This window comes from Nakaseomyces glabratus, chromosome M (assembly GCF_010111755.1).
Source record: "Nakaseomyces glabratus chromosome M, complete sequence".
Taxonomy (NCBI): Eukaryota; Fungi; Ascomycota; class Saccharomycetes; order Saccharomycetales; family Saccharomycetaceae; genus Nakaseomyces; species Nakaseomyces glabratus.
In genome coordinates, this window is record NC_088963.1 from 163,946 (window position 1) to 190,689 (window position 26,744).

General features: G+C 37.8%; 10 protein-coding genes and 1 non-coding gene across 11 annotated transcripts; 7 read left to right on the top strand and 4 right to left on the bottom strand.

Annotated features, from left to right (window-relative positions):
* Positions 1–904: 904 nt before the first annotated feature.
* On the top strand, positions 905–5,188 carry YSP2 (Ysp2p; the record flags this gene model as incomplete). Its single annotated transcript, XM_449405.1, has 1 exon — positions 905–5,188. The coding sequence occupies one exon, from the start codon at positions 905–907 to the stop codon at positions 5,186–5,188; it is 4,284 nt and encodes a 1,427-aa protein (XP_449405.1).
* A 164-nt stretch (positions 5,189–5,352) lies between these two features.
* YCG1 (condensin subunit YCG1) lies at positions 5,353–8,499 on the bottom strand (the record flags this gene model as incomplete). Its single annotated transcript, XM_449406.1, has 1 exon — positions 5,353–8,499. The coding sequence occupies one exon, from the start codon at positions 8,497–8,499 to the stop codon at positions 5,353–5,355; it is 3,147 nt and encodes a 1,048-aa protein (XP_449406.1).
* Positions 8,500–10,280: 1,781 nt separating this feature from the next.
* On the top strand, positions 10,281–12,536 carry UTP4 (small subunit rRNA maturation protein UTP4; the record flags this gene model as incomplete). The annotated part of the gene is made up of 1 exon (XM_449407.1): positions 10,281–12,536. The coding sequence occupies one exon, from the start codon at positions 10,281–10,283 to the stop codon at positions 12,534–12,536; it is 2,256 nt and encodes a 751-aa protein (XP_449407.1).
* Positions 12,537–13,165: 629 nt separating this feature from the next.
* PEP7 (phosphatidylinositol-3-phosphate binding protein) lies at positions 13,166–14,770 on the top strand (the record flags this gene model as incomplete). Its single annotated transcript, XM_449408.1, has 1 exon — positions 13,166–14,770. The coding sequence occupies one exon, from the start codon at positions 13,166–13,168 to the stop codon at positions 14,768–14,770; it is 1,605 nt and encodes a 534-aa protein (XP_449408.1).
* Positions 14,771–16,027: 1,257 nt separating this feature from the next.
* On the top strand, positions 16,028–16,462 carry NCB2 (negative cofactor 2 transcription regulator complex subunit NCB2; the record flags this gene model as incomplete). The annotated part of the gene is made up of 1 exon (XM_449409.1): positions 16,028–16,462. One exon carries the CDS (start codon positions 16,028–16,030, stop codon positions 16,460–16,462), a length of 435 nt encoding a protein of 144 aa, XP_449409.1.
* A 435-nt stretch (positions 16,463–16,897) lies between these two features.
* SXM1 (Sxm1p) lies at positions 16,898–19,753 on the bottom strand (the record flags this gene model as incomplete). The annotated part of the gene is made up of 1 exon (XM_449410.1): positions 16,898–19,753. The coding sequence occupies one exon, from the start codon at positions 19,751–19,753 to the stop codon at positions 16,898–16,900; it is 2,856 nt and encodes a 951-aa protein (XP_449410.1).
* A 477-nt stretch (positions 19,754–20,230) lies between these two features.
* On the bottom strand, positions 20,231–21,448 carry SHE9 (She9p; the record flags this gene model as incomplete). Its single annotated transcript, XM_449411.1, has 1 exon — positions 20,231–21,448. One exon carries the CDS (start codon positions 21,446–21,448, stop codon positions 20,231–20,233), a length of 1,218 nt encoding a protein of 405 aa, XP_449411.1.
* A 320-nt stretch (positions 21,449–21,768) lies between these two features.
* Positions 21,769–22,749, bottom strand: SPT3 (transcriptional regulator SPT3; the record flags this gene model as incomplete). Its single annotated transcript, XM_449412.1, has 1 exon — positions 21,769–22,749. One exon carries the CDS (start codon positions 22,747–22,749, stop codon positions 21,769–21,771), a length of 981 nt encoding a protein of 326 aa, XP_449412.1.
* Positions 22,750–23,519: 770 nt separating this feature from the next.
* Positions 23,520–24,173, top strand: IAT4 (Iat4p; the record flags this gene model as incomplete). Its single annotated transcript, XM_449413.1, has 1 exon — positions 23,520–24,173. The coding sequence occupies one exon, from the start codon at positions 23,520–23,522 to the stop codon at positions 24,171–24,173; it is 654 nt and encodes a 217-aa protein (XP_449413.1).
* A 298-nt stretch (positions 24,174–24,471) lies between these two features.
* On the top strand, positions 24,472–24,543 carry tG(CCC)1. The gene has a single exon. It is a non-coding gene; the product is annotated as a tRNA-Gly (tRNA).
* A 280-nt stretch (positions 24,544–24,823) lies between these two features.
* Positions 24,824–26,722, top strand: UBA2 (E1 ubiquitin-activating protein UBA2; the record flags this gene model as incomplete). Its single annotated transcript, XM_449414.1, has 1 exon — positions 24,824–26,722. One exon carries the CDS (start codon positions 24,824–24,826, stop codon positions 26,720–26,722), a length of 1,899 nt encoding a protein of 632 aa, XP_449414.1.
* Between the last annotated feature and the right edge of the window lie 22 nt (positions 26,723–26,744).

Genomic DNA, 26,744 nt, shown 5'->3' on the forward strand with positions numbered 1-26,744 from the left:
CTTTCATATTTGGCCTGCGCATTATCAACAGAACGTCTGTTATTCATTTCGTTACATTCTATTTCCTTTTTTTTTATCTTTTCCCTTTCATCTGGCATATTCTACATGTATTTTTAATGGTTTTGATGCTCTAACCTCTCTATAGTAGACTTCATTGTAACAATTTTTTTTTTCTAATTCTCATTATAGTATCTTTAATGTCCTACATTATTGTGCTAAATATACATGAAGGCGTAATAGTAATTAGTGGTAGTAATGTGGCATGCACAGTTGATAGATAGAAACCGATACGAAAGTATAGGTGTGTATGCAAAAGAGAGCATCATTACTTATTGAAATTATCCAAATAGAAAATTACTACTCCATAGTAAACTGATTATATAACTTTATTTTAACCAATAGAACTCGCAATGTTTTACTAGCAATGAACCTCAACGTCTATCACCATCAGTATCATCTCATACACTTCTATAACATCATAAACTCTTATACTACAACACTTTAGCAAAATACTAGCATACAAGGCTCATCGCTATTATTGTTGTTATTTAAGCTCAATGACCCAAATAGGAAATAACGGCACGGCTCTCCACAGAAATTCCCGCATCAGGGCCTCTCCCATGGGGGGAGGGCCAGAAAATCAGACTCAAAAAAAATTGTCAGAATAACGATGAGGACAGCAATGAATCCTTTGCAATCACAAAATCATTGTTGTAGACTAATCCTAAAACCTAAACACTCATCCACATTAAATCGGCTGGCGGGCAGGGTATTAGTGTTATAGGCGATTGTAGTGATAAGACCAGAGGGCAGCTCAAGGGAAGATATTTGCAACTAGAGGTACGTTTTCCATTGCAACCTTCGAAGTGTGCAGGTGTCTCGAAGTTTACATAGAGGTGGAAATATGGTAGATAAGAAGAAGAAGAGGTCCTTCAGTGAGACAGGTATATTCAAGCTGTTCAAATCAAAGTCCCGGTCGAAATCGTCGAAGTCTAAATCAAATTTGAAGGGCAAAAATGGGCATTCGTCACAAAGAAACTCTAGAAGCAAGCATAAAGAGCGAACGTTATCAAGGCCTTCAGTCTCTGATCGGAAGAGGTTAGAAACAGAATCTGGTGATAGAACGGTTAGTGAGAGTCACTTGCTGTCTTCTAAGCTTCGAAAACTCGGAAACCATAATCATAACCACATCCACAATAATGGTAATATAGAGTACCCAGAGATACGATCTATACGAAGTGGCGGCTCAAGAAGTTTCAATGACCGTTATAATGACTATAATGACTATGATGATGATGACGATGATGATGATAATAACGACAATGGTAATCGAGACGGTCTTGATAATGGGCATACAGATACAATGTCTGATGCTACCGAAGATGGTATAGACATTTCATTCAAACCCAGAAGATCATTGCAAAATTCAACTGCAGGATTGAACAGGATTAATACTTTACAAGGATACTTTAATATTCCAGTTACTATAGACTCGCATCATACAAATTCACATAACAATAATTCGGGTACTCGAACTAACCCAATCTCTCGAAAGACATCGGAATTTTTTAATTCCAAAAATCCATCCAAAACTGGGACACAATCTAATCTTCAGGAAACTAACCATACGCAAGGTATTTTGGATACAATAGTATCCTTTGCTCAAAATGCAGTAGGTAGAGTGCCTAAAATAGTAGTAAATGATCCTTCTGCCGAAGAGATAGTTGATTCTGGTGACAAGGATAAAACCACCGCAACAAACACACTCAAGGCTAATATTCCTGGAATAACTTCGAATATTTCATCTCTGTCATCTGTTACCACTAATAGAAATGGAACTTCAACTTCAGGTAGAATACCGTTAAAAACAGAAGATGATTTGTTAAATGGCGGTGAGCAGCACAACGACACTGTTCTCCACTCGCCGTTAAATGAAGAAAATAGGAGTTCGTCATTTCTGAAGCACCTTGACTATTTATTATCACCCAGAACTAGTGATCCACTCAAAGAAAAGTCAACGCCTTTAGCTGACCTAGCTGTTGATAATAAATCGGAAAATTCGGTACCGAAACATGACGCCAAACTTCCCGTAGCAAACAAGGAACAGCAGAGATATTCTTATAACACTGTTGAGGAGGAGAACAAAACTATGAACTCACAAGGTACTAATTATACAGACAAGGGTCTAGATCCCACTAAAATAAAGTTTCAATCGCATGTAGGTAATCATGAGCCTGCGATAGCTACCTTTGGAAGAGGTAACTTGACATTAGATGTCCTGATCGATCATTCCAATTCTGATGAGACTATTGATAACAGTGAAAGCAGGGTTTCGTTTAAAAACAACAATCCAAATCATCCTGGTATGCCTATATTCAACGAAAACTATCGAAACAGTAGCTATATTGATGTCCAAAGGCATTTGGGTTTGAATAAAGGCAATGAGATAGGAAGAGGAAGAAGCAGAACACTGCCTACCAATGATGCATCAGCTGTTCTTGACCAAAAAATTGAAGGTGATAGCAAGAGAAATTCCAGAATTACGACATTGTCTAATGATGAAATTGTCGGTGATAATGATAGGAAGCCGCGTTCTTTGTCAAGGAAATTTTTGAATCGTAGATCTTTTTCCCCTAGTATTGGAAGTAAAGTATTACCATCGATGGCCTTTCGTAATTCAATGAACAAGACACGCAACAGTAACGATAAAATGGACACATCGAAACCTAGGTCTAGTGGTGTCTTTTCTGCAACTGTTAACTCAACTCAAGATACAGAGTACACTAAACCATTCTCCCTTGTCGGAATTGAATATTCAAGTGAAAAGAAAAATATTGAATTCCACAATATTTTTAAGGATGCAGGTGTAACTCCTCAAGAAAGGCTGATATTGGACCATAGTTGTGCACTTTCTCGTGATATCCTATTGCAAGGAAGAATGTATATTTCTGACCAACATATTGGTTTCAATTCTAATATTTTGGGTTTTGTTAGTACAGTTTTCATCCCTTTTAAGGAGATAGTTCAAATTGAGAAGAAAACCACAGCAGGAATCTTTCCCAATGGTATTGTTATTGACACGTTGCATTCCAAGTACATTTTTGCATCGTTCATATCTAGAGATGCTACGTTTAATTTGATTACAGATGTTTGGAATCAAATAATTCTTGGTAGAAGATACTCTGATGATACAGATCAAAGTGATTACAGTTCTAGATTAAATGATCTGAGTGATTCGAATAGTTTATATAACCAGTTAAAGGATATTGATGACGATGGCGGTGACGACGCAGCGTTGTCTGATATTGACAGTACTGATATGACGTCTAGTGAAGAAGTGGAAGACATTATTGGGTCTGGAATTGGTATAAAGAAAACTAAAGGACAAATTAAAAGTTTATCCTTAGGACCATCTCAACATGAACCTACGTCTAGTGGCTACAAACCTACTAATAATGAAAAACTTGTTACTGAGTTTCTTGTTGAAGCACCATTGGGCACGGTTGTCAATCTATTATATGGAGAAAATACCAAGTATATCACTGATATTTTAGCTTCCATGAAAAGCACTGACATATCACCTATTCCAAAGTTATTGGGTACGTCTAGCAGAAAATTCAATTATGTGAAGCCTTTACCAGGGAATATTGGTCCTAGTAAAACAAAATGTTTTATAACTGAGACGTTGGATCATTACGATCTGGAAAAATATGTTAAAGTTTCGCAAGTTTCTGATACGCCTGATGTACCATCTGGAAATGTCTTTTCTGCTAGATCAGTATTCCTGTTTACTTGGGATAAGGATAATAATACAAAAGTCGTCGTCTATGGCTGTGTTGATTGGAAAGGAAAGAGTTGGTTGAAGAGTTTTATTGAAAAAGGTACTATGGATGGGATTCTAGAAGTTGCTAAAACAACACATCATGAAATAAAGACTATACTAAACAACCAATCGTCCTCAGAACAATCTGTTGAGGATAACGGTGATAGCGCAGAAGAGGTTATTGAAGAATCAAATCTACCGAAAATGGGTCCTTTGTCTCATCAACCAACAGAACCTCCTTTTAGTAAGGAATCCGAAGACACCGTTATTGAAGAAAATGTTAATTTTCAGGCCCCATTGGGAACTATATTTCAAATTTTATTTGGGGATGACACTTCATATATAAAGAAAATGATTGAAAAGCAGAACAACTTCAATTTATCTGAGATTCCACCTTTTAATAATAAAATGCGTGAATTCACATATACCAAAAGACTAGCAAATTCGTTCGGACCAAAACAAACGAGATGTTTCATTACCGAGAAAATAGAGCATATGGATTTGAACAGTTATATATTGGTAAGGCAAATTGTGAAATCACCTGACGTTCCTTCAGGGAATAATTTTGCTGTTCATACAAGAACATATCTGACTTGGGGGAATGATAATAGTACCAATATGTTGGTGGTAACCAATGTTGAATGGTCAGGCAAATCATTGCTGAAAGGCACAATTGAAAAAGGTTCGATTGAAGGACAGAGGGTGACCACAAAGCAAGTAATTGAAGAATTGAGAGATATAATCGCTAATGCTGGCTCTAGTAGGAAAAAGCTTAAGAAGAGATCAAAAACTATTACTTCTTTGAAGAAAGTTACTAGTCAACCTCTAGAAAAGAAGCCAGATACGGTTGCACAAAATATGGACAGTTCAGCTAATTTATTGGACCAGTTTGTGTCATTTGTTATGGAACTGGACTTTACATCCTTAAAGGGGATTGGTTTTATCATTATAACAGTTTTTCTATTTTTCCTGCTGTTGAGAGGTTTATTCTTCTCAAACGCAAAGTCTGCTACTAAAATTATAAGACCAGGAGTAATAATAATTGATGGAGAAGAATATAGCTATGTTCCAAACTCTAAAACTATATACAACGCATATGAAAAGAAAATTGGGAAATTTGACTATTCCTTCAAGTCGGATGATAACAATCCGGTGATGGAATCGGAATTTTTAATTTGGGATTGGCTTGATGATAGGACCAATGGTAATTCAAACAATTTATCGTTCCGTAAACAGTATAAGAGAGGTTTTAAACCTGTCAAGACACATAAACTTCAGCAACTTAAGGAATCTATCAAAATAGCCGAAAATGAACTTAATGAAATGAAAAGATTGCTAAATGAGGAAGAAGAACTTCTACTTTAAATCTTACGACGCCGTTCTTATTTAGCATAATTAATAGTATTATAGAGTTAGAGATATTGAATATAGAAATATAATGAGTTTTCTTAGGACCAAATCATACAATCTGCATAGTAAATGTTTAGAGAATAGGATGATGTTGCAGTCAAAATATTTTTTTTGAAACTTTAATCGGACATCATTATATCACTGTTTTCACCTGTTAGTCCTTCTCTAGAGGTATCAGTTCGGTTAGTTCTGTTGGTTGTGTCATCTCTATTTTCAACGCTTTCCGATCTTTTCCGTTTCTTTGTGTTTAGCTCAGATGGTAACGCTGCTGCATTGTCTTCGTCAGAGCAATTCTCTTCGTCATTACGAGTTGGGGGTTTACTGTAAACTTGTGAGCTTTCCAATATCATTGAGTACTGTTCGGTTGATGTGTCAGCATCAGAATGTTCATCTAGTTTACTTTCAGTTTTTTCGATTACGTCTTGTAAGGACAGCTTGAACCTAGTTAGCGAGTTCCTTTGGTTCTGATCAATAGCATCATTTTCTAAAATATCAATTATATTATCTTCTAGTTGTTTCAATGTGGAGTATTCTTGTGTATGGTGTAGGTGGACTAAGTTTATATTATTTAATAGCAATCTCTTTATTTCAGATTTTTCGATCTGAGGAACAATCTTTAATACGTCAAGTAAGAAACGAATTTGAGAAGAATCGGCGTTTGCATCTTTTTCATCACGGTTTATGATCTTCCTTGGGTCAGTCCAATCAATTAGCTGTTGAAATATGATATTAGGTTTTAGCATTGTCATTTTCTCATCATTATATTCATCTGAATACCTAAATTCATCCCATAATACACATAACCTAAGCAATATATCTGCACCAATTCTGGCCATTCTATTTTGATGATTGATGTGAGAGTAACAATACACCGGTAAACAAAATGCAAAGGCCTGAATTAGCTCTTCATTTGCTGAGTTAGCTGGAGTGTAATAAGACAGAACCAATGTTTCAAATAAGTCATCGTCGGTAAAAATATCTGCTAAGAAAAGTTTACAAAGTCCTTCAGCTGCAATTTTCTGGCAACTCGGAAGTTCGGTGTTCTTTAAAACCTTATAGAAAATTTTGTGAAGTGAAATTGAATCGACTTTGCCTTCTCCATCAACGACAACATTCCCGTGTAGGGCAAATATATCGAAAAGGACTTGTAGTGCTATCATTTTTAGAGATTCGTTACCTTTGGAAACACACATCCCCAATATATAAATATTTTCTGTAGCTAATTGGGCATCCAGTAGACAGCACAGCCCCAAATTCTTTATTCCTAATTCTCGAACAGTTGGTTCACTATTTCTTACAGCTGGAGTAATTAATGTGTCGATCAGAGAAGCAATTAGAATATTTTCTTGAATTGATGAACTGACTAGTTCAAGCATATAACCAGAACGAGTTAAACATAATATTAAAGTATCTGGTCTAGCTTCCTTTTCATACAGCATCTTTCGCATTATGTCTGCTTCGTTCATCGTATTAGAGTCACCGTTGACAAGGCCTTCTACAGCCGAGTGAAAGGAGTCTAAATCATCGTCATCCCCATCATTTTCATTCTCATCTTCATTATCACTTTCTTCTTCATTACTTGATTCATCATCATCAGCGTAGTCGAATGTAGAAGTTTCTAGCGTGGTGTCTTTCTTGGCTGATTGAGCATCACCTAGGTCATCGTTCTTCTTATTAACCAGAACCTCTGTACTTGATTGTTTGTCTTTTTTCTTTTGTAGTTTCTTGCTCTTTTTCGACTTTCGCTTAGCAGCCTTTTCTTCCTTTTCCTGCATATCAATATCTTCATCACGTATATCATTAATCATTTCAATTACCATAGTGATGAAATCTTTTTCATTGATCGATAATGTTTTCAAAACATCAATCCCGATCTTGATAGATGTGACAGATAGACTCTTTATTCCTAGAAAATTTCTCACTACGGTAAGCATTGATCTTCTTCCTATTTCATCACTATAGTCATACTTGTCTGCAGCCATTAATATTTGTTCAATAATGAATTCCAAGTGCTTTTTATCATTATCAGTTATACTTTGTGATTGATTATCTTTGAAAGCCTTGTTGATATACGATTGAAGATACTCAGCAAGTCTAGACGCCTCTGGAAAGTTGTCATATAGTACCTCATTTATGTTATACTGAATGCAATATAAATAAAAGCATCTAAAAAGAAAAGCAACCTCGATTGTGAAGTTTGACCATATGTCATGTGAAAATTTAATTTTTTGTATTATCTCCGGATGTTTCTCAAATATGCAAACTAATACTTTATCACAAGTTGTAGAATCTTTCACATTCAAGTGTTCTAACAGTCGAATCAGATCTCCGTCTACTAAACCCAACCAATCATGGTGTATAAGCTTTTTGCACGCTGCCCTAACAGATTCTTCTCTATCTTCCAGTCCCCATTTTATCAACTGATCTAGAATCTTAGTGTCAATTTTTGTAAAGCATTCCTTTCCAGCAGCTTTCAGAATCCTTGAATAAACAAGTCTCCTATTGATCTGGTTGACATCTCTTGCTCGTTCTAAGATGTATGGTAAGGTAGCCGGTAAAGATATTAGGTTTAGCATTGCTGCACGTCGTACTTCCGCTGAAGGGTCGTTCTGTATAAGTGACATTAATGTTTTTGTAGATTCGTTAATTTCGATAGCAATTAAATCATTGGAAGGTTCATTCTCTCTACCCACATCTTCAGCCTGGAATTTTGTCAAACAAAAAACAGCTTGTATTCTAACATTGGGGTCTTTGTCATATATTCTTTTATTAAGCGACCAAGTCAACAGCTCATAGAGTGACTCGTCGATTTCACCTATATTATCCATAATGACAGCCAACAGTTGCACAACCCTGAATCTCACATTCTTGTCTTTACTCTCAATTCCTCGCAGAATATTCCTTATAAAATGATCCACAAATTTGGTGAAAGCGGATTCGGCGTTATTTGGCAGTGGTTTTCCCTGAGCCTTAGCTAATTCAATCTCCTTATCTAGAGAGGCAATGAAAGAGGCCACAAGCTTGATGATTCTGTCACCTACCACTTCCGTTTTCTTTAAAGGCAGTATCGCAAGGATCAGTCTGTTGAACCAGTAATTAAATGCATCTTCGTAACCCTGCGCTATGGCTTTTGTCTGTATCTTCTTCAACACAGCAACATGTTTACGATGGCCTGCATACGACAACTGTGCGGCTTGGAATACGTTAGCGATCGATCCAAAGATCTTCGAGTTGATATCGCTTCCATCGGTAGTGACCTCGGTCATGTTTCTTTTCTTCTATAGCACACACGCAAGAGAGAAATCGGTTGCGACTCCTGGTATTACTGCTAGTCAGTACGTTTAACTATATGCTGATTGAGTTAGCCTCGACAGTATTATGTGTTATATGTGTGTTGCTACGTGCTCAGTGGGTTTTGATTCGCAATTTTGTCAGTTTGTTGGTAAATTTCGGTTTGTTTACAAAAATGATGATCTTGCGATGAGCCCCAGACGGGTGCGTAGGATAAGAGTATATGGAAGACATGCAATACAGAAGCAAATGCATATAGCTGATACAGGTACCATTGTATAGTATACAGTCGTTTTAAAAATATTATGGCCAAGTTAACACATTTTCATTATTCTTTTATATTAGTTTCTGGTTTTGTGTGTGGTGGTATGATTCATGTTTTGTAGATGGTATGGGCATAATTGAACAACAAAGATAGCAGGTAATAGCAACTAGTTTTCTTAGTTGTATTACGATAGTAAAAGTATCATCAAATTGCTCGCAAGTAGTTGCGGAGAGCATATAAATATTAGAGATCTGATGAAATTGTTCAAGGTGATTTATAACTTTTCGCTATATATAATCCGTGATGGTAAACATTGATTCAAATCAGAGCAGTCACGGACACCTACTTGCTTATATTACAACAGTACTGCTAACCCAATTTTCAGATGGTTCTTCAGTGCGGACTAGGTATTCAAAATAGCTAGTGATAATTTCCTTGAGCCAATAACTATAAAATAAAGTCTAAGAGCAAATGTTGCACGTATACACATGCAAATCAACTACTCAAACATAAAAAATGATAGCACAAGTTTTGCAACAATTTTGGTTTTGTTATATCATATTCCGAACAACTGTTTTGAATAACTCTCATCACTCACCCCAATAAAAGTAATGACATGTACAAGATAGACTAACGTTTGAAACCTCATAAATATGTATGAGACGCACTTTTGCCAATTTAAAATATACTTAAATTATTATAAAAAATAATAATTTAAATAGATATCTTTATTAATAAAAAGATTAGTTTATATCATTATTTAAACTATTTATGAACTTTATTTTTAATCAATTTATATATATTTTTATATTATTATAATGTATATTTATATATTGTTCTCTATTTAACCTCCATAGTCATACTTGATGAATAATAAGTAGTAGCTGTGCCAGTAATAAAATAGTAGTAGCACCGACGACAATGTTTGTTTCAAGTTAGTGGGCGATGTGAGTGCGAATTATACTACCATTAAGTCAAATTATATATATTTAATATTGAACACTAAGTAAAACAGAGAGAAAACATGTGACTAATTCGTATGATAATACACCAGATTCCAATAGTCACATGATATACTTGTATATAATGACCATACATCACATGTAAAATACGTAATTTGCTATGATAAATGTGACTATTTAACGTACATAGGTATCAAAACTCTATATAGAAATTTTTGGATTTTCATTTTGGCAGTGGACCTGCGAAAGGGACTTGGAGGGGAACTCTAGTTCAGAGAAGAGCGTCCTACGAATGTTTCTGGGTGGCTTCAGTCCAGTGATTCTACGCGGAAAGTGAAGAAGTGGAAAAAAGTTGAGAGCTGAAAAATTTCTGCAAGAAAAAAAAATTAAAAAAAAAAAATGCGATGGGCTATCAAAATGCGATGAGCTGGACTATTATAACAAGTAGTTACTTTCTGGGATTGGTAATATATTTTGTTAGGGACTTGCTACAGAACTTGTAATATTAGATTTGAGGAATAGAACTATAATGACGATGTTGGTGCACAGATCGAGGTTCGTGGACTTCACGCCCTCGAATATTACTGCGTTGGCTTTCTCTCACAAGTCCAGTGCTGAGTTGACTCCGTCTGATCTGAGGCTTGCTGTTGGCAGAGCAGATGGTAACATTGAAGTGTGGAACCCACGCCATGACTGGTTCCAGGAGATGATCATTGAAGGCGGTCAGGACCGCACGATCGAAGGGTTGTGCTGGTGTAATGTCGCTGGTGAACCACTGAGATTGTTCTCAATTGGTGGTTCTACTATTATCACGGAGTGGGACCTGAACACCGGTCTGCCAATGAAGAATTATGACTGTAATGCAGGTGTCATATGGTCAATTGCCATAAATGCAGCTGGAGATAAACTTGCGGTGGGTTGTGATAACGGTACTGTAGTTATCGTAAACATCGCTGGTGGCCCAGGTATAATAGAGCACGACTCGATACTAATGAGACAAGAGGCTCGTGTTCTATCCCTGGCTTGGAATGGTAATGATTATGTTATCGGTGGTTGTTCTGATGGTCGTATAAGGATTTGGGCTGCGCACGAGAAAGATGAAAGTAGAGGAAGAATAATTAACACAATGAGAGTAGACAAGTCGAAGAAAGAATCCACTTTGGTATGGTCAGTACTATATCTACCTTCTAAGAATACAATTGTCTCTGGTGACTCTACCGGCTCCATTAAATTTTGGAACTTCCAGTATGCTACACTGTCCCAGTCATTCAAATCACATAGCGCTGATATTTTGTGTCTAACCACAGATGCTAAGGAATCTACTATTTTCAGTGCTGGCGTCGATAGGAAGATCTTCCAATACAGTCTCGATCACTCTAAAAAATGGTTGATATCCTCGAACAGATTACTACATGGTAATGACATTAGGGCAATGTGTGCTTACCAATCTAAAGGTGCTGATTTCCTAGTTTCGGGTGGTGTTGACAAAACACTATTTATCAACCCTATTTCTTCATTTGCAGATGGCCGTTATAGAAAGATGCCATTTGTTGTTCCCTACAACAAGAACGTGCTGATCAATAATACTCAAAGATTAATAGTGATGTGGGATGGCTCTGTGGTTAAAATATGGACTATGGGTACAGAAGTCGAGAACGAGAAAAATTACAAGCTGGTTTGCAAATTGGTATTAAAGGATGAGCAAAAGATCCACACTTGTGCGATGTCTCCAGATGGTCAAGTTTTATTGGTTGGTAGAGCTACCACTACAAAAATTTTCCATTTGCAACCAATGGAAAATAAACTGAAAGTCACCAAACTATCAAATGATTTCCTCTTCACAATTGGAACAAAGGCTGCAAAGTTTATAAATAACTCAAAAGTTGTGATATGCAACACCGATGATGAACTTCTTATGTTAGACTTAGAAGAAGAAGATGATGAGAAGCCTGAGTATTTTGAGTTGGATGAACCACAAAATACCAAGAGTAGTTTAAAGATACCTTACATGAACAAAATTAATAGGATTGATGCTAACGAATCTGCAGTGGTAGTATCACGTTATTGTGGTATTGTGACTGTGATAAATCTGAAAACTAAGAAAAGTCAGAATTTGCTGCATCTTATGAACTTTGTTACATCCATTTATATTCATGAGCAAAGAAAAACTGTAATAGTGGTAACAGCAGAAAACAAGATATATGAACTATCCTTGGCAAGTATCTTTAGAGAGGATACTGAAGACAAAGAAGGTGACGAACAAGCTGATGTTACCAATGAAGAGAATAGTGTTTTTACAGCATGGTCTAAGAGAAACACAGAAAACATACCTAAACAATTAAAGGATATGAGACAAAAATGCCTTGGTGTGTTTGCATCTGATGAAGACAGTAACAAGATATGGCTTTGGGGCTCAACTTGGATCTGTAGAATCGACATGTCGAAGAACTTACCTGTAATCACAAGGAAGAAAACTAAGAAACACGGTCGTGATGGTCTAACAATTACCGATGACAGCAACTACATGAATAATAACCTTGAAGATGAAGATGAAGATGTTGATATGGATATTGATGAGGACCTTGAGATACTGAAGGGCGGTAAAGTGAAATCAATTTCTAACCAAAAGGATCCTTTAACTTCAGAAGTATTTTACTTCAATGATAAATACAGACATCTACTAATGGCAGACTTGTTATCCTCTTCTGAATTGGTAGTTGTCGAAAGACCTCCAATATTCCTAAAAGATCAAAAGGCATTCCAACAACCAAAATTGGTATTCTGAATTACCTGATTTGTCGGCATCTTTTTATTGAAATGGCTGGAAAATAAGACGTACTGTAGTTGGCTTCTCTGAGTTCAAAGAACATGACATACAATATCTATCAACAAGATTACTCATGACTAAAACCCTAAATCATTAACAGTCCATTATTACTCTAGATATCATTTTATATCTATATATTTAATTGCATTTAATTGAATCTAAGTGGCATACAATATTCAAAACTAAATTTGACTAGATATATGGGATTGTTCCATTCGATGAGTTTAAGCCGGTGATTATGTGGGAAACGAGAAAAACGTAGCGCAAGATACACTGAAAAATTACTGAAATGAGAATAAGTTGACATATTCAATAATTTTAATGCCTAGTCTACTCCAAACATCTTGGTTAAAAGTTGAGTTAAGGCATGAAATATATATAACAGTCACAGTTCATTCGTTCGATATTTTTTTTACTGCATTAATACTAGGTAGCCCGATAGTAAGAGGCTTATTTACCAAGGTGACTCAACTGCATTTTCTAAGCAATAATTCAATATAAGGCTAGGTGCTGAAGCTCCTATGATTAGGAATAGAAACTATCCGAACTAAAATTTTGATTTGGTACTTTTAGGCTAAAATATAAGTATGCAATCTAGTGATGTGCGGCCTAATGACACGCAACAAGAGTATTCGAAGTTAATACAGGAGGAGAATACGAAAAGTAGTTGTCCCATATGCTTCAAAGAATGTGCCAATCTAAATGAACTCAATAAGCATTTGGATAAAGACCATAATTTTGGAAACGAAAATAGCAATGGTGATCATGTAAAGAAGCATCAGAACAAGAAAAAGAGTAGTGGTATTAGAACTAGCCACCATGAGGTGTATAATGAGGGTATGAGTAAATGTGCTTATTGTAGAAAGAAACTCACTAAATCAAATGGTGTCTCAAATTGTTATCACTGTGGTAAATTATACTGCCGATCGCATCTGTTGTGGCAGATGAAACTGGATAAGAGAGCAAGGTATGACCCTCAGCATGGGAAGTTCTACCCTTGTTGCTTCAAATGCACGTCTTCGAGACCTGGATATAACGACTATGGGCTTACAGTTTCCAAGACATCTGAATTCAGTAGATTAAGATCTTCAAAAATGGAAGACAAACAGTTAAGATCATTACAGTTGGAGACCAGACTTTTGAAATTAATCGATGGGTATATCTCAATATCGCGGAAATATGGGAATAATCTTTTCTCCACAGTGGTACGAAACAGTGAACTTTCCAAATATGAACGATCAATAGTGCATTGGAAGGACGACAGTAATGTACACACATGCAATATATGTACTTCAGAATTTGGACTGGTGCGACTTAGTAGGAAGCATCATTGCCGACTTTGTGGAAACATTGTGTGTGATACAGACGGCTATGAGGAAGAAGTGATAAATACAAGACGTCGGAAGACGACAATGAAGAAATGCTCCTATCAAATAAAGCTGCGAAACCTAAAATCCTCCACCGATGATCTGCATTATAATTCTCAGCTACGACCCGATGAAGAGTATATAGCCGAATTACAGGTACGACTATGCTCGACTTGCATTGATAATTTACTATTGAAGAGGAAATTCAAGAGGGACCTTACAAAACCGATGCCACCGTTATTGTCCCGCTACGAGACCTTACACAATATCGCCGATGTCATCAGAACCATCCTGCCACCATTTCAAGACGCTTTACAGAAAATAGACAATGAACGTACCAAGAAAGTAAGTGATGAAAAAGAGCTCGCTGATCTAAGCAAACTCAGAGTGAAACTATTACGCTCTTTTGCTAATTACAATAGTGTGAACAAACAGCTTTGTAGCATCAAACCGAGCAACTTCAGTGAAGAGCGAGTCAAGAATTCGTTGTTGGTTGAGTCCTCGTATTTCATCAATGAGAACATCCTGCCACTGAGATCGTTACCTGCTGTGCTCAGTGGTGAGGACTACGTGATGAGCAAGAGTGAGCCGGAGGTCAAGAAGCTCTCTGAGCTTATGTCCAGTGACTTGTCTATCAAGGAGATCAAGCAAGGCCGTGAGGAGTTGATGGTACTCGAGGAGCAAATTTTCCAGATCGAGTCCCTGGTCGAGACCGCCAAGCGCCAGAGGAAGTTCGACGAAGTGGCCACACTAGCCACAAACCTCAATGAACTGAACCAAAGAGCCACTGAGTTAAGAGAGAAGCTCGGGCAAGAAGGGTTTTGAAGTTACTATTTCACTCCAATGGCCAGCTTAAATTTGACCAACGCGCAATGACATGATAGTAATTGACAAAAGGTCAGGGCTTCCGCACTGTACACATCCCAGGTCTTCAGTGAGAGATAGGGCTACAAGCTACGCAAGCCCTATCATACGCACTTCTTTTTTTAAGGGTGTTTCTCGATCGTTCTGACCGTTTCTGATTATAATGTGAATGAGAGGCAGCTTTTCTTTTCACATGTACAGTGCATTCTGTGCTGTGGGCCGTGCTTTTGTTGATTTCTACCTGGTGTCTACACCCATGTCTTTGCGAGATATCCATACGGCCAAGTCTCTGCTAGAGACTACGAAAAATTCTAAAGAAAGTATACTCGAGTGGTGGTACTACGGCCGTTTCTGGCACTCGTATATAAATAGACATTCTCAGCTTTTTCTCATCTCTTTCTTTTTGTTTTGCTCTTCTGTGGCCTGTTGCTGCACGAATCCTCTGTGAGTTTGTGTCTCCCCTGCTGAAAGCATAAATGTCTTAAATACTCCCGCAGCGCAGCGAGAAAAGATAATCGCAAATTGAAAACCGGTAATTTCTTCTAGTCTCTTAGAAACAGACGGGAGGCTAAGAGAGGTATGAAGAGAGACACGGAAGAGAGTAGGAAGCAACAGACACGCACACGCACACGCACACGCAGAACACGCCGCAGAACCAGCACACACTGCACTAGCTTGCTGCTCAAACCCTCCTTTCTTCCTTACCAACCCCCTTCCCCCTTCCCACTCCCCACTGTACACTTCGCAGGAAGGGACACTCAAGAGCTCAGGCCAAAGCAACACTGCAAAAGAAGAAAATTTGTCTTCTGCTTTTCCCAACTTCTTCCGTGCCCACACAAGGAAATTCTTATAAATACAACTTGAACCGGCAGCCCGACCATGCCCCCCCCTTCCATGAAACCCTCCACCCTTCTGCCACAAGTAACTACACGACTGAAAGGAAAAGGGCTTTAGTTCAAAGTGAGCAAGAGAAAATTTCTTTTTTTTTGTACTTATTTCCTGAACAAAAGCACTGCTGCGGGTAACTTTTCTTTGTGATACCGAAGTCAGTTCTTCTTCACGTGATTGCTGTTATTGGTGATTAGAAATATTTAAGTCAGGTGATTGCCGTTGGGACTGATTTAGGCTTTTGATAGTATAGAGGTGTATCTTCTCTCTCTCTCTCTCCCTCTCTAACTACAACGAGTATTGATTAAACCCAGAGCTATTTGTGCCACTATGATAGGAGACGGTGACGACGTTACGCTTCCTAAGGCGACTGTGCAGAAGATTATTTCAGAGGTGCTGGACTCAGACCTGATGTTCAACAGGGATGCGCGCGAGATTATCATCAAGAGTGGTATCGAGTTCATTATGATCCTGTCCAGCATGGCCAGTGAGATGGCAGAGTCGGACGCTAAAAAGACTATTGCCCCCGAGCATGTGATTAAGGCGCTCAAGGAGCTGGAATACAATGAGTTCATACCCTTGCTGGAACAGATACTGATTGAATTCAAGGGCACACAGAAAATCAAGGAGAAAAAGAACTCCAAGTTTAAGAAGTCGGGGCTAACAGAAGAAGAACTTTTACAACAGCAAGAAGAACTGTTCAGAAAATCGAGATCGAGGTTACACCAAAATAGTGTGTCAGGCTCAGCTACTGATTCTACATGAAAAGTACGAAAAAAAAAAACAACGCGATGTTAGGGAAATGGCACGATAAAAAGATGTTATAATTCCCTTTCATTGTTTTTTTTTCATCATATTCCTTATGTCTTGCATTCTAAAGCCTTAGCCAATGGATATGGGGCTTTCCTTCTGTTTCAGTTTTATTTGTTGATATTTATTTTTTTCGACTCATCCTTTTCACTTCTTAATTTCAAATTCTAGCATTCCATTGTATTATTTCTAACATATGATTTATAAATTTACATATTTTAAATTCACGGTTTTATCAATTTCAGGTAACTATGAGCACTCATAGCTAGTCTCGCTGTCCATACTCTTACAAATACGGTTCATTTTTACGTATAGTCTTTGATTATGGTCTATATTGTACATATATGCTCTATATTTTATTATGTAGTTGTATTCCTTACGTTATCCATTTCAATTGTTCGAAACGAACTCAAGGATGACTTGTAAAGATTCTTTTTTATCGTCTGACATTCCCGATATTATGTCTTGGTATCTTTGCGGGTTTTCACTCTGTAGACTAGTTAGGAATACAGAGACTTCCTGGAAGGCATTTACTTGATCCAATATAGATTCTTTGAGATCATCATCATATTCTTCTAGATATTCGTCCTCTTCTTGAGGGTCAAGCAGATCAGTGCCATCAGCGCCACCACTCAATTCTTCACCCTTGTTTAGTGCCTCACGGTTTCTAATAGCCACTGGTAATTGTTCTACTAGTGTGACTAGCTTGTTAGAGAATTCCTTCAAATATCCACTAACACAACTTGGAAGCTCAGGTAGCTTTAATATAGACATTATTGCCAGAATTTGTAATTTGATAGCAAAAACGCTCTTGAATTTTAGATCAAACCATCTCTTTAATATATTCAAAGTGACACCTGATGATTCCATCACTTGTAAAGTTTCTATTGGCTTAACAAATAGATATGCTAATACCATTTTTATCACCTGCTTATCATCTAGGCCAAATTCTTCATCCATTGCTCTGCTCAAAGCCTTCTCTAAGAATGGTGTCTCCTTCATTGATAGAGCAAAACATGTCAAAAGGTTCATAACCCCTTCAACATCATAATCGATTTCGCTCTCCAATTTAACAGACAGTAGAGATAAGAATGGCTCAACGAACGTTTGGTCCTGTGGAAATCCTTGTAGAACAATTGTCTCAAAAAATACCAAATATGACTCAAAGTAGTCAAGAGCATAAGTTTGGAAGGAATCCATAACATCGTGGAACATTTCCCAGATTTCTGGTGTGAACTGATTGAAAAGTGCCTTTGAGGATAAAGCTAGGGAATCCATCAAGTCAACTATCTCAGTGATAAATGAAATTTGTGCATGGACAATAACAAACTTAACAACAGGAGCAAATTGCTCTACTAAGGATACTTTGTTCATGGACATAACCATAGTTGTCATAGTGGCGAGTAAAGCGCAAGCTTGCGTTTCTTGGTCTTGATCACCGGTGGAATAGGCGCCATTAGTGCTCTCGACAATCGATCTTCCTAGATTTAAAAATTGTTCAGCTAGATTTACAGCAAGATCTTTAGCAAATGGGGTTAATTCGTCGGCAAAGTTCTCAACAAAAGATTCCATAACTTCGGAGAGAATATCAATTTCGAATTCCTTGGACAATTTTAGTAGCTTTTCCATAATTCCAGGGACTTGTGAGGAAATGTGGCCATGAATATTTGGATTCAACACGACTAGTGATTTCAATGCATCTGCAGCCTCAACTTGAATTGGCAAGCAGTCACTATTTAGGAAATGACCGTAAGTTTGTTCAAATAATTTTGACAATGTCCCCATATCGTTAATATCATATGGATATGATGCAACTGTTTCTAAGGCGCGCGCAACTAGAAAATGGTGGCTATCATCAGCAAGGAAGTTCACAATATAATTAGAAAACATGCCTTCAAGGTCCTGAGGGTTCTGGAAAAGGGAAAACAAGGTGCTGATCATACGCATGGCACCTTCTTGCTTGAAGCTCCATTCTTTGTCACCTTTGTGTTGACTGAAATTGGTAAAGACCTCATTGATGAATACTAAAACTTCATTTAATTTATCAGGTCTTACAGTGCCCAGCATGTAAACAAAATCAGAGGAAGCAAAATCAGCCATTGACCCATCTTTGTTCAAATCAAAGTATCTTCTTGTGTATTCCTCAGGGTCTTCGTAAAGTAGTTCGACACTCTCTTCTGTAGCACATAGGCATGGGAATATTAAGTGCTGGAGAACAACATTTAGATGAGGTTCTAGAAGTGGGAATAACTCGTTTGTTATCATACATTTTTCAAGGAATTGGACCATATAATATAAGGAAGCTTCACCCAACCATAAAGATTTGTTGCTCCAGGACTCAATGAACTTGAAATATTCTTGAATAATCTCAGGAACAATCTTGGTGAATACATAGTTAACAAACTCTGGTGTGATGACCTTTGTAGATCTGCTATATCTGTATAGGAAACGAGTCAAGTTACCAAAGCCCCATTTGTTCACTTTAACTCTCTTATCAAGAGATCTATCACTTGGATCCAATTCCAGAACTTCAGCTGGTAGTGGTTTTTGGCAGATGAATAGATGTAGTTGAATCCACGCATTAAGCTTGTCTAAGTCGGCAAAGTATTTTGGTAAGTTGTTCAGACATGAGTATTTGAATGACTTCAATACCAGGTAGAGGAGTTCGTTAGATCTATAATCAGTTTGGTTCACTAGTTGTGAGGTGATATTCTCAACAATAGGGAAAATTTCAATAATGAAGTTGTCAATTACTTCTCTGTTATCTGACATATCCCATCTATGAACAATTGCTACTTCGAAAACTAACAATAGACCAGGGTATAAGTATTCTTGTTTGCCACTAGTCAATAATTCTTTTACTGTAGCAGTCAAATCCCATGAGTTGTCAGCATTCAGTATACCTCTAATAGACTCAGTCAAATGTGGCCTCAAATGAGAACTCTCGCTAAACTTAATCAATGTTTGCACTAATTGTTCCTTAACACTTGCCTGTTCTTCTTTAGTTAAGCCCTCTGTATATTTAGTAGTATTCCAAGACCTCTGTATTTTGTTCTTCATGTAAATAGCAGCAGAGAGTCTCACGTTCATGGCAATACTGTTGTCAGTCACAACATTTAGCAGAAAAGACGTAAAACCGGGCTGTTTCTGGTACTCATATAGCTGGTCCTCAGCCTGCTTGATAACTTTGGCATCAGATATTAGCGTATGCCCAATGCATGTAAGAATAGCACGTTCATCCAACATCGCTATTGTGTCGATAACCTATTTACTGCAGTACAAATACAACAGTCTTACAAATGATAATAAAATAGGAGACAATTCTAAAAGAGTGGACCGATCTACAACGGGTAAATGCATAAATATACTCCGGTGTTTCCTATTTTTGTTAGAGTATTCGACCAGCTTGCTATTTGGAATTGGAATTGTTGCGATGATGATGAGATGAGATGGACTTGCAAAAAAAAAATGAAAAATTCGAAACTTTCGGCAGACATACCATAGAATTATCACGTGATATATTTATATATTTATATATATATATATATATATATCCACTTGAAGTTTATATATGTGTATTAATTTCATGAGTTAGGCAAATTGTGTGCATACTCGAAATGACGTTTGAATATATTAGTGTTATGTACAGATATTATGTTAGTTTTTGTAATATTTGTATTTCAGACATGTTTGCCCTTGGTTAGGGCAGCTTTCCGGTTAGACTCACAAGGCATGTAGCAGTAATGTGAACAGTATACCAACTAGGAATGAGTTTATAGCGGTAACAGTCAGCTCTAGCATGTTGAATTGCGTAAGCGATAGTCCAGTAGAGTTTTGAAATGTGTTTCTCAATTTGTCCCAAAAGGATAGCTTGGTGATGGTTTTCTGCTCATTAGCAATGTTATTGCTCTCCTTTGTCTTAATCTCTTCTAAGAAGTCGCGTATCTTAGTTTCTTGTTCCTGTGAGTGTAATTCTAGCGCATGCCTTACTTTTCCTTCAAATGACCCGGTCAGTCTACGTCTTTTCCAAGGTTCTAGCAACAATTGGAAGATTATGAATAGTACCAAATTGAATCCCATCAAGATAAATGTGCCCCAAGTTGAAGTTCTACGAATCTTATCGGACCATATCTGCTCCTCATGATACCTGGTTAGTATTGCTCTATAAAGATCATCGGTGAGTTGCTCTTCCTTTTTTTCAATATCCCTGACCTTTTCTTTCAGTTCCTTCTCAGTTTGTTGATTGATTGCATCGTCTTTATAAAGCTTTGTGAAGTTCTCCAAGTCGGAAGGGGACCAACTGCTCTTTCTTTGTAGAAGCTCATTCAATTGCTTTTGGGATAATGTCCTGGACTCTATAGCCTTGGTGTATTGCAATTTTAAATCAGTGCGCGCTTTCCGTGTGGCGTCAAGCTTTTCATTGATAAGATTTATACTGTTCTTTAGCTTCTGAATAGATGAGTAACCAGTAACGTCATTCAATGCTTTTGTCGCAGTGAACAGAGTCTCCTGCAATGAATCCAGGTAAAACTCAAGCTTTCGAGACCATTTCTTCCTATGTAACTCTCTCTCAGACGGGAGATCTTTTATCTCTTCATTGGTGAGTTCATCTTTCTTGTAGTTTATTTTAGCATCCTTGGATTCTTTCTCTTGCTCGGCTATCTTTTTGTTGGCCTCCTGTATTGATTTTCTGATGTTTTTGGCATGGTGTTGAAAGACACCTCTGCCCTCCAGAAACTTGTTCCAGAGGTTGTTCAGAGACCCATTGAGCTCATTTAACTTTGTATTTAGTGCATTACCTGTAGGTCTTTTACTCGCACTGGATTTGTTCTCCTCACAACGGAAATGAGTGAAGGTAATGTTTCTTAAGTATGCTTGCCTCTGTATCAGAATTGCTCGACCACTACGCGAGACCGGCCTCAGGTATCGATAACTGTACATCAAGGGGTTGATATTACTATATCAGTGATGTTCAATTTACAGTTAGACTATTTCTAGTATTGGTTTTAGTATCTGTTTGAATCGTAGACACAGTTAGGCTTCAAATACCGAAACTCCGGACTCTCATCAGAATTCGTTGAACAATAGATGCTCCTAAGAAGCATACATGAATATTTAAATAATCAATGAAAATAGGAAGATACATAGTATGGTATAGGTTTTATCAATGTTTCTTTTACAATTCAATCGCTATTTAAAGGGTTATATTAGGACACAGGTGAAAAACATGATTACTATTACATTGGGAAGCAATATGACAATCACAAAATAATTGGTCGAGAAGATAACCTCCCACCACGGAAATTTGTTAACGCTCTGTGTTTCTTGTCGATCATTTGCAAAACCCTCCAAGCTTCTTCGACATGATTGGGTTTTAGCGGATTTACTTCATCATCAAGATTATCAAAGAGCCGTTTCTTTCGGGTAATCGCAGACTTGTCTAGACTTACATCCTGGTGTATGTTTTGAGATTGTTGTTTCTGGTTCTGCAGTATCTGTTCACGTTTCTTTATTTTCAATGCAGTCTCAGTCAATGAGCAAACGATTTCGAAAGTTAAAAAACCCAAAATATCTATAACATCATCATGTGGTTTACCGTCAGTCAATTGAGTTATCCCAGACCAATCCTTGAATCTCTTACTTTTCCTGAAAGTAAATGAGGCTTGTCTACAGTCAGACCAATGTACGTACTCTTCTCTAGTCATATTTCTCGTTCTGTCATCATTCATCTTTAATCTCTTCAGCGTAGCAATATTTGCTTCTCTTTCATCCTCGTCAATGTCGTCTGCATCTTCATTGTTTTCCAATGGTTGTTCATTGAACATGAATTGTAACTCCCACGGCAGCTTGATCTGTGACTTTTTCACTTTCATATTTGCAGAACTATCCTTCTCGTCTTTGTCGCCAGCTTTCTTCCCCAAGTCTTCCTCTTCTGCACCACCACCTGCAGGGGCATTGGAATCTTGGTCCTTCGCATTCTTTCTCAGATCCTTCCAGGATAGATAACTTCTCAGTCTGTTCACTTTGGCCTTGTCGTGTCTGATCAGGAAAATAACGTCCTCAGGTAATATACTCTTGACACCCCTGCTCTGTGCCGTCTTGTTTGCTTGCATCAATATCTCTACCACTTGCCCTCGCACTATGTCCTCAATCAAGGATGTAGTCTCCAAAGGTGGTTCCGTAGTCTCACCTGAGACAAACATCATCTGCTGGATCTCCACGCGATACTTGTGCTTATCCATCTTAGCTTAGTGCCTTGTACCTCTGAAAACCCTATTGAGCACTGAAGAGTCCATCATCATAAAATCCTTTGAAATACAACTCTTCTAAAGTTGCTATACTGCTTTCATTCAAGCTGGGTTAGCTCATTGTCCTGGAAATTACATGTCTTCTTATACGTGTTATCCACGTGCATATAAATGCTATTATTATAACTAGAAGGTATACGGTGTGTAGCAGTGAAGAGGTCAAATTGAGTGCCCAGCTCAGTGCTTGTTACATGATGCATCTGTTGGCATTCACGGTTCCGGTATTAGTATTGTGTAGCATTGTGCGGGGGAAGATTGTGTGTTTGGCCTGTACAGGCTCATCGATTTCTTCAGAGTTAATCTGTGCATTGTCTCGCAGTCGATGATAAGTAAGAAATGTGTCATTATTGAAGTCTGAATCTTTCTCATGCAAACGATAGATTCTGAGTGACCCATCTACCATGTGTTATTATTGCCGTAATTGCACTCCCTTTGCTAAATTTCAATTCATTATGTGCGTGTATGCATGGTTCTCTGTGAAATCGAAAGTACTGACTTGGAATTCCTCGAGGAAACCCTTGTCATATGTATTAGACTTTCTAAAAAGCAATAACTGGGGCTTAAGGGCATCGCTTGCATTCGCTATATAAACCATCATAGATATACGTTCTTTGTGTAATCTTGTAGCAGTATGTAAGACGCTTGGTTCTCTAAATTTGATAAAACAGGAAGCGTATACCTCCCCCTCCCTCCCGCATATTATAATGTCCGAAGTCAAGTTAAATATTACCAGAGACGTGGTCAGAGCTAGTGAGACTCTGTACAAGGCATTTGATGATTCGCATGCCTTCGATTACATCACCAAAAAGTTCTTCAACTTGCCGGTGGATGAGTATGTCTCCAAGGACAGAATCAACGCAATTACACATTACTATGTAGCCTGCTACCACGACAGTAACGGTGAAGTGGTAGAGGCTAACGATTACGACGCGGTGGCAGTCTTCTCCTTGCCAAACCAGCACCTGCCAAAATCCTTGACAAACGACCCACATTTCAACCAGGTGTTTTTCCATGATTTGAAGAGCAGACTAGCAGAGGTGATCCCTGAGGACATCCACTACTACTACTTGTTCATGATCGGTAAGGACCTAACCCGTAAGGACACTAAGGGTTCCGTTAGAAAGATCTTTGAAGAGTACAAGAAGAGGGCTGACGCCGAGAACTGTGCCATTGTCCTGGAGGCCATCGCTGAGCACGCCAGATCAGTCTACGAGTACTTCGGTTTCAAGAACTACAAGACCTTCCATTACGGTGTGGGCGAAGTCAACGAGCAAGGCCAGCCTGATCCAAATGGGAAAGGTTTCACCGGCTACCTCATGATCTACCACAAGGACGGGGACAAAGTTTTGAGAGAATAATCTAAAGCAATCTATAATTCTTGATTTGGTACTTCGCATATATAGCAAGGCTTAAATTGATAAACACATCATATATTAAATATTCATGCATCACGCATGCATATGGTCCACTCCTCCACCAATACTCCATACCATCATACAAGCAATATCTAGATAAAAAAAAACAGCTGTAGAATATCTACCATTGTGATATATAGTCTCCTTATAGCTCCCAATATGTGTTTTAATCATATAACAAGTCAATCGGCGCATACTTAGAGTGCGCCAATTTTTGTTAGTTACACTAGAAATACAGTTCGCGTAAGTAGTATAGTGGTTAGAATCTATCCTTCCCAAGGATGGGACCCGGGTTCGATTCCCGGCTTTCGCAGCTTTCTTTATTTTTTTCGATCAGCTCTAAGCTGGTTTTTTGCCAAAATTTCAAAAATCGATGCTTCCTTAGCAGAACTGCATAGTGGTGATGCCTTTCATTAGCACCAAGTAGTTTTGCGGATATATTTTTGTTACAATTTGGTGTGCTATTTGTAATTCTAGTACAGTACCTTCTATAATCTCCACCAGTTGGGAACGGAACACTGTTTACTGCATTTGTTAAATACTCATAAATTAAGCCTGATCATAAGCTGCATACAATATTTGTTGGGCAGGATATGGCAGTGAGAGAATCAAACTTGGTTAAAATCCTGGGTGATGAAGGATACCAGAAGCTTAGGTCTACGAAATGCTTGTTAGTAGGTGCCGGTGGTATTGGATCAGAACTACTGAAGGATTTGGTTTTGATGGAGGTTGGTGAAATACATGTTGTCGACCTGGATACAATAGATTTATCAAACCTGAATAGGCAGTTTCTGTTCAGACAGAAAGATATAAAGAAGCCCAAATCGGCCATTGCAGTTAATGCAGTCCAATCATTTAGCAACTCTAAGCTGGTACCATACCAGGACAATATCATGGACACAAATGTATTCCCACTTCATTGGTTCCAACAATTTGACATTATTTTCAATGCGCTCGATAACTTAGCAGCTAGAAGGTACGTTAATAAGATGACGCAATTCCTATCTATACCTTTGCTGGAGTCCGGTACTTCAGGCTTTGATGGCTACATACAACCTATTATCCCAGGAAAGACTGAGTGTTTTGATTGTACGAAGAAGGAAACACCAAAGACATTCCCTGTGTGTACTATCAGATCAACACCATCCCTACCAGTTCATTGTATTGTATGGGCAAAGAACTTCTTGTTCGGTCAATTATTCTCTTCTTCGGCAAATGATATAGCAAACGAGCAGATGAATGAACAAGATTGGGGTACAGATGATGTCGAAGAAATCAACCGTATCAAGAATGAAACTAATGAATTGAAAGAGCTACAAAATATAATCATTTCAGGTGACAAGTCTAGAATACGGGATATAATCAGCAAGCTGTTTATACAAGACATCGAGAAGTTACTTCTAATTGAGAACCTATGGAAAACGAGAGCTAAGCCAGTTGCTCTTACCCCAAAGCAACTGCAGGAGTCAGAGCAGCTAGGAGATGTGAATCACTTGAACTTGAATGAAATCTGGGACCTGGAGACTCAAATTGCAAAATTCACCCAAATTACATCTAAACTTATGGATAGGTATAACACAGAAAGTGCTATAGATTTTGATAAAGACGATCAAGATACATTGGAATTTGTTGCCACTGCAGCTAATATTCGTGCCCATATTTTCCATATTCCCGTTAAGTCTGTGTTTGATATAAAACAGATTGCAGGTAATATCATTCCTGCTATTGCTACTACGAATGCAATAATCGCAGGTCTGTCATCTCTAATGTCATTGAGAGTTTTGAATCTCCTAAAATATGCCAAAGTTGATAAGCCAACTGATATCAATATGGCATTCACAGCAAAGGCCAGTAATTTAGCTCAAAACAGATACTTGTCTAATCCTAAATTGGTATCTCCAAACAAAAAATGTGCAGTTTGCTCTAAAGTCATTCGTGGAGTTTTCAAAGTAACTAAAAATCAAATGGAAAAGCATTCTTTTATGGACTTTATAAATGCACTTACTTCAACCTCAAAACTATCTGATGACATTTCAATTTTAGATGCCACTACTCAGAGACTGTTGTATGATTATGATTTTGAAGACCTCGCAGAAAAGAAGCTTGTTGATCTTTCTTTGAAAAATGGTTCAGTGCTATTAATTACAGATGAGGAAGAAGAAGCTGGTCTAACTAAACAAATCATGGAATACTACATTGAAATATCTGATGAATCCGAAGATAAAATAGAGCAACTGTCACTTCCTCAAATCATACCACAATTCAGCATTCCTTCCGAAACTGCCGATGAAAATGGAGGTGGTGATATGTTGCAGAATGACTCACTAATGACAAGTAATGATCAAACTACACCTATAGTAGTTTCAGAATCCGATGCTGTAGAAAATGGTAACAATAAACGTCCATTGACAGAAGAACTAGAATACCAGAGTATTAAAAGTAGGAAGTTAAATCCAATCGAAGATGATGATGAGTTAGTTATATTGGATTAGGTTTCCCTGCTAGTTAAAGCAC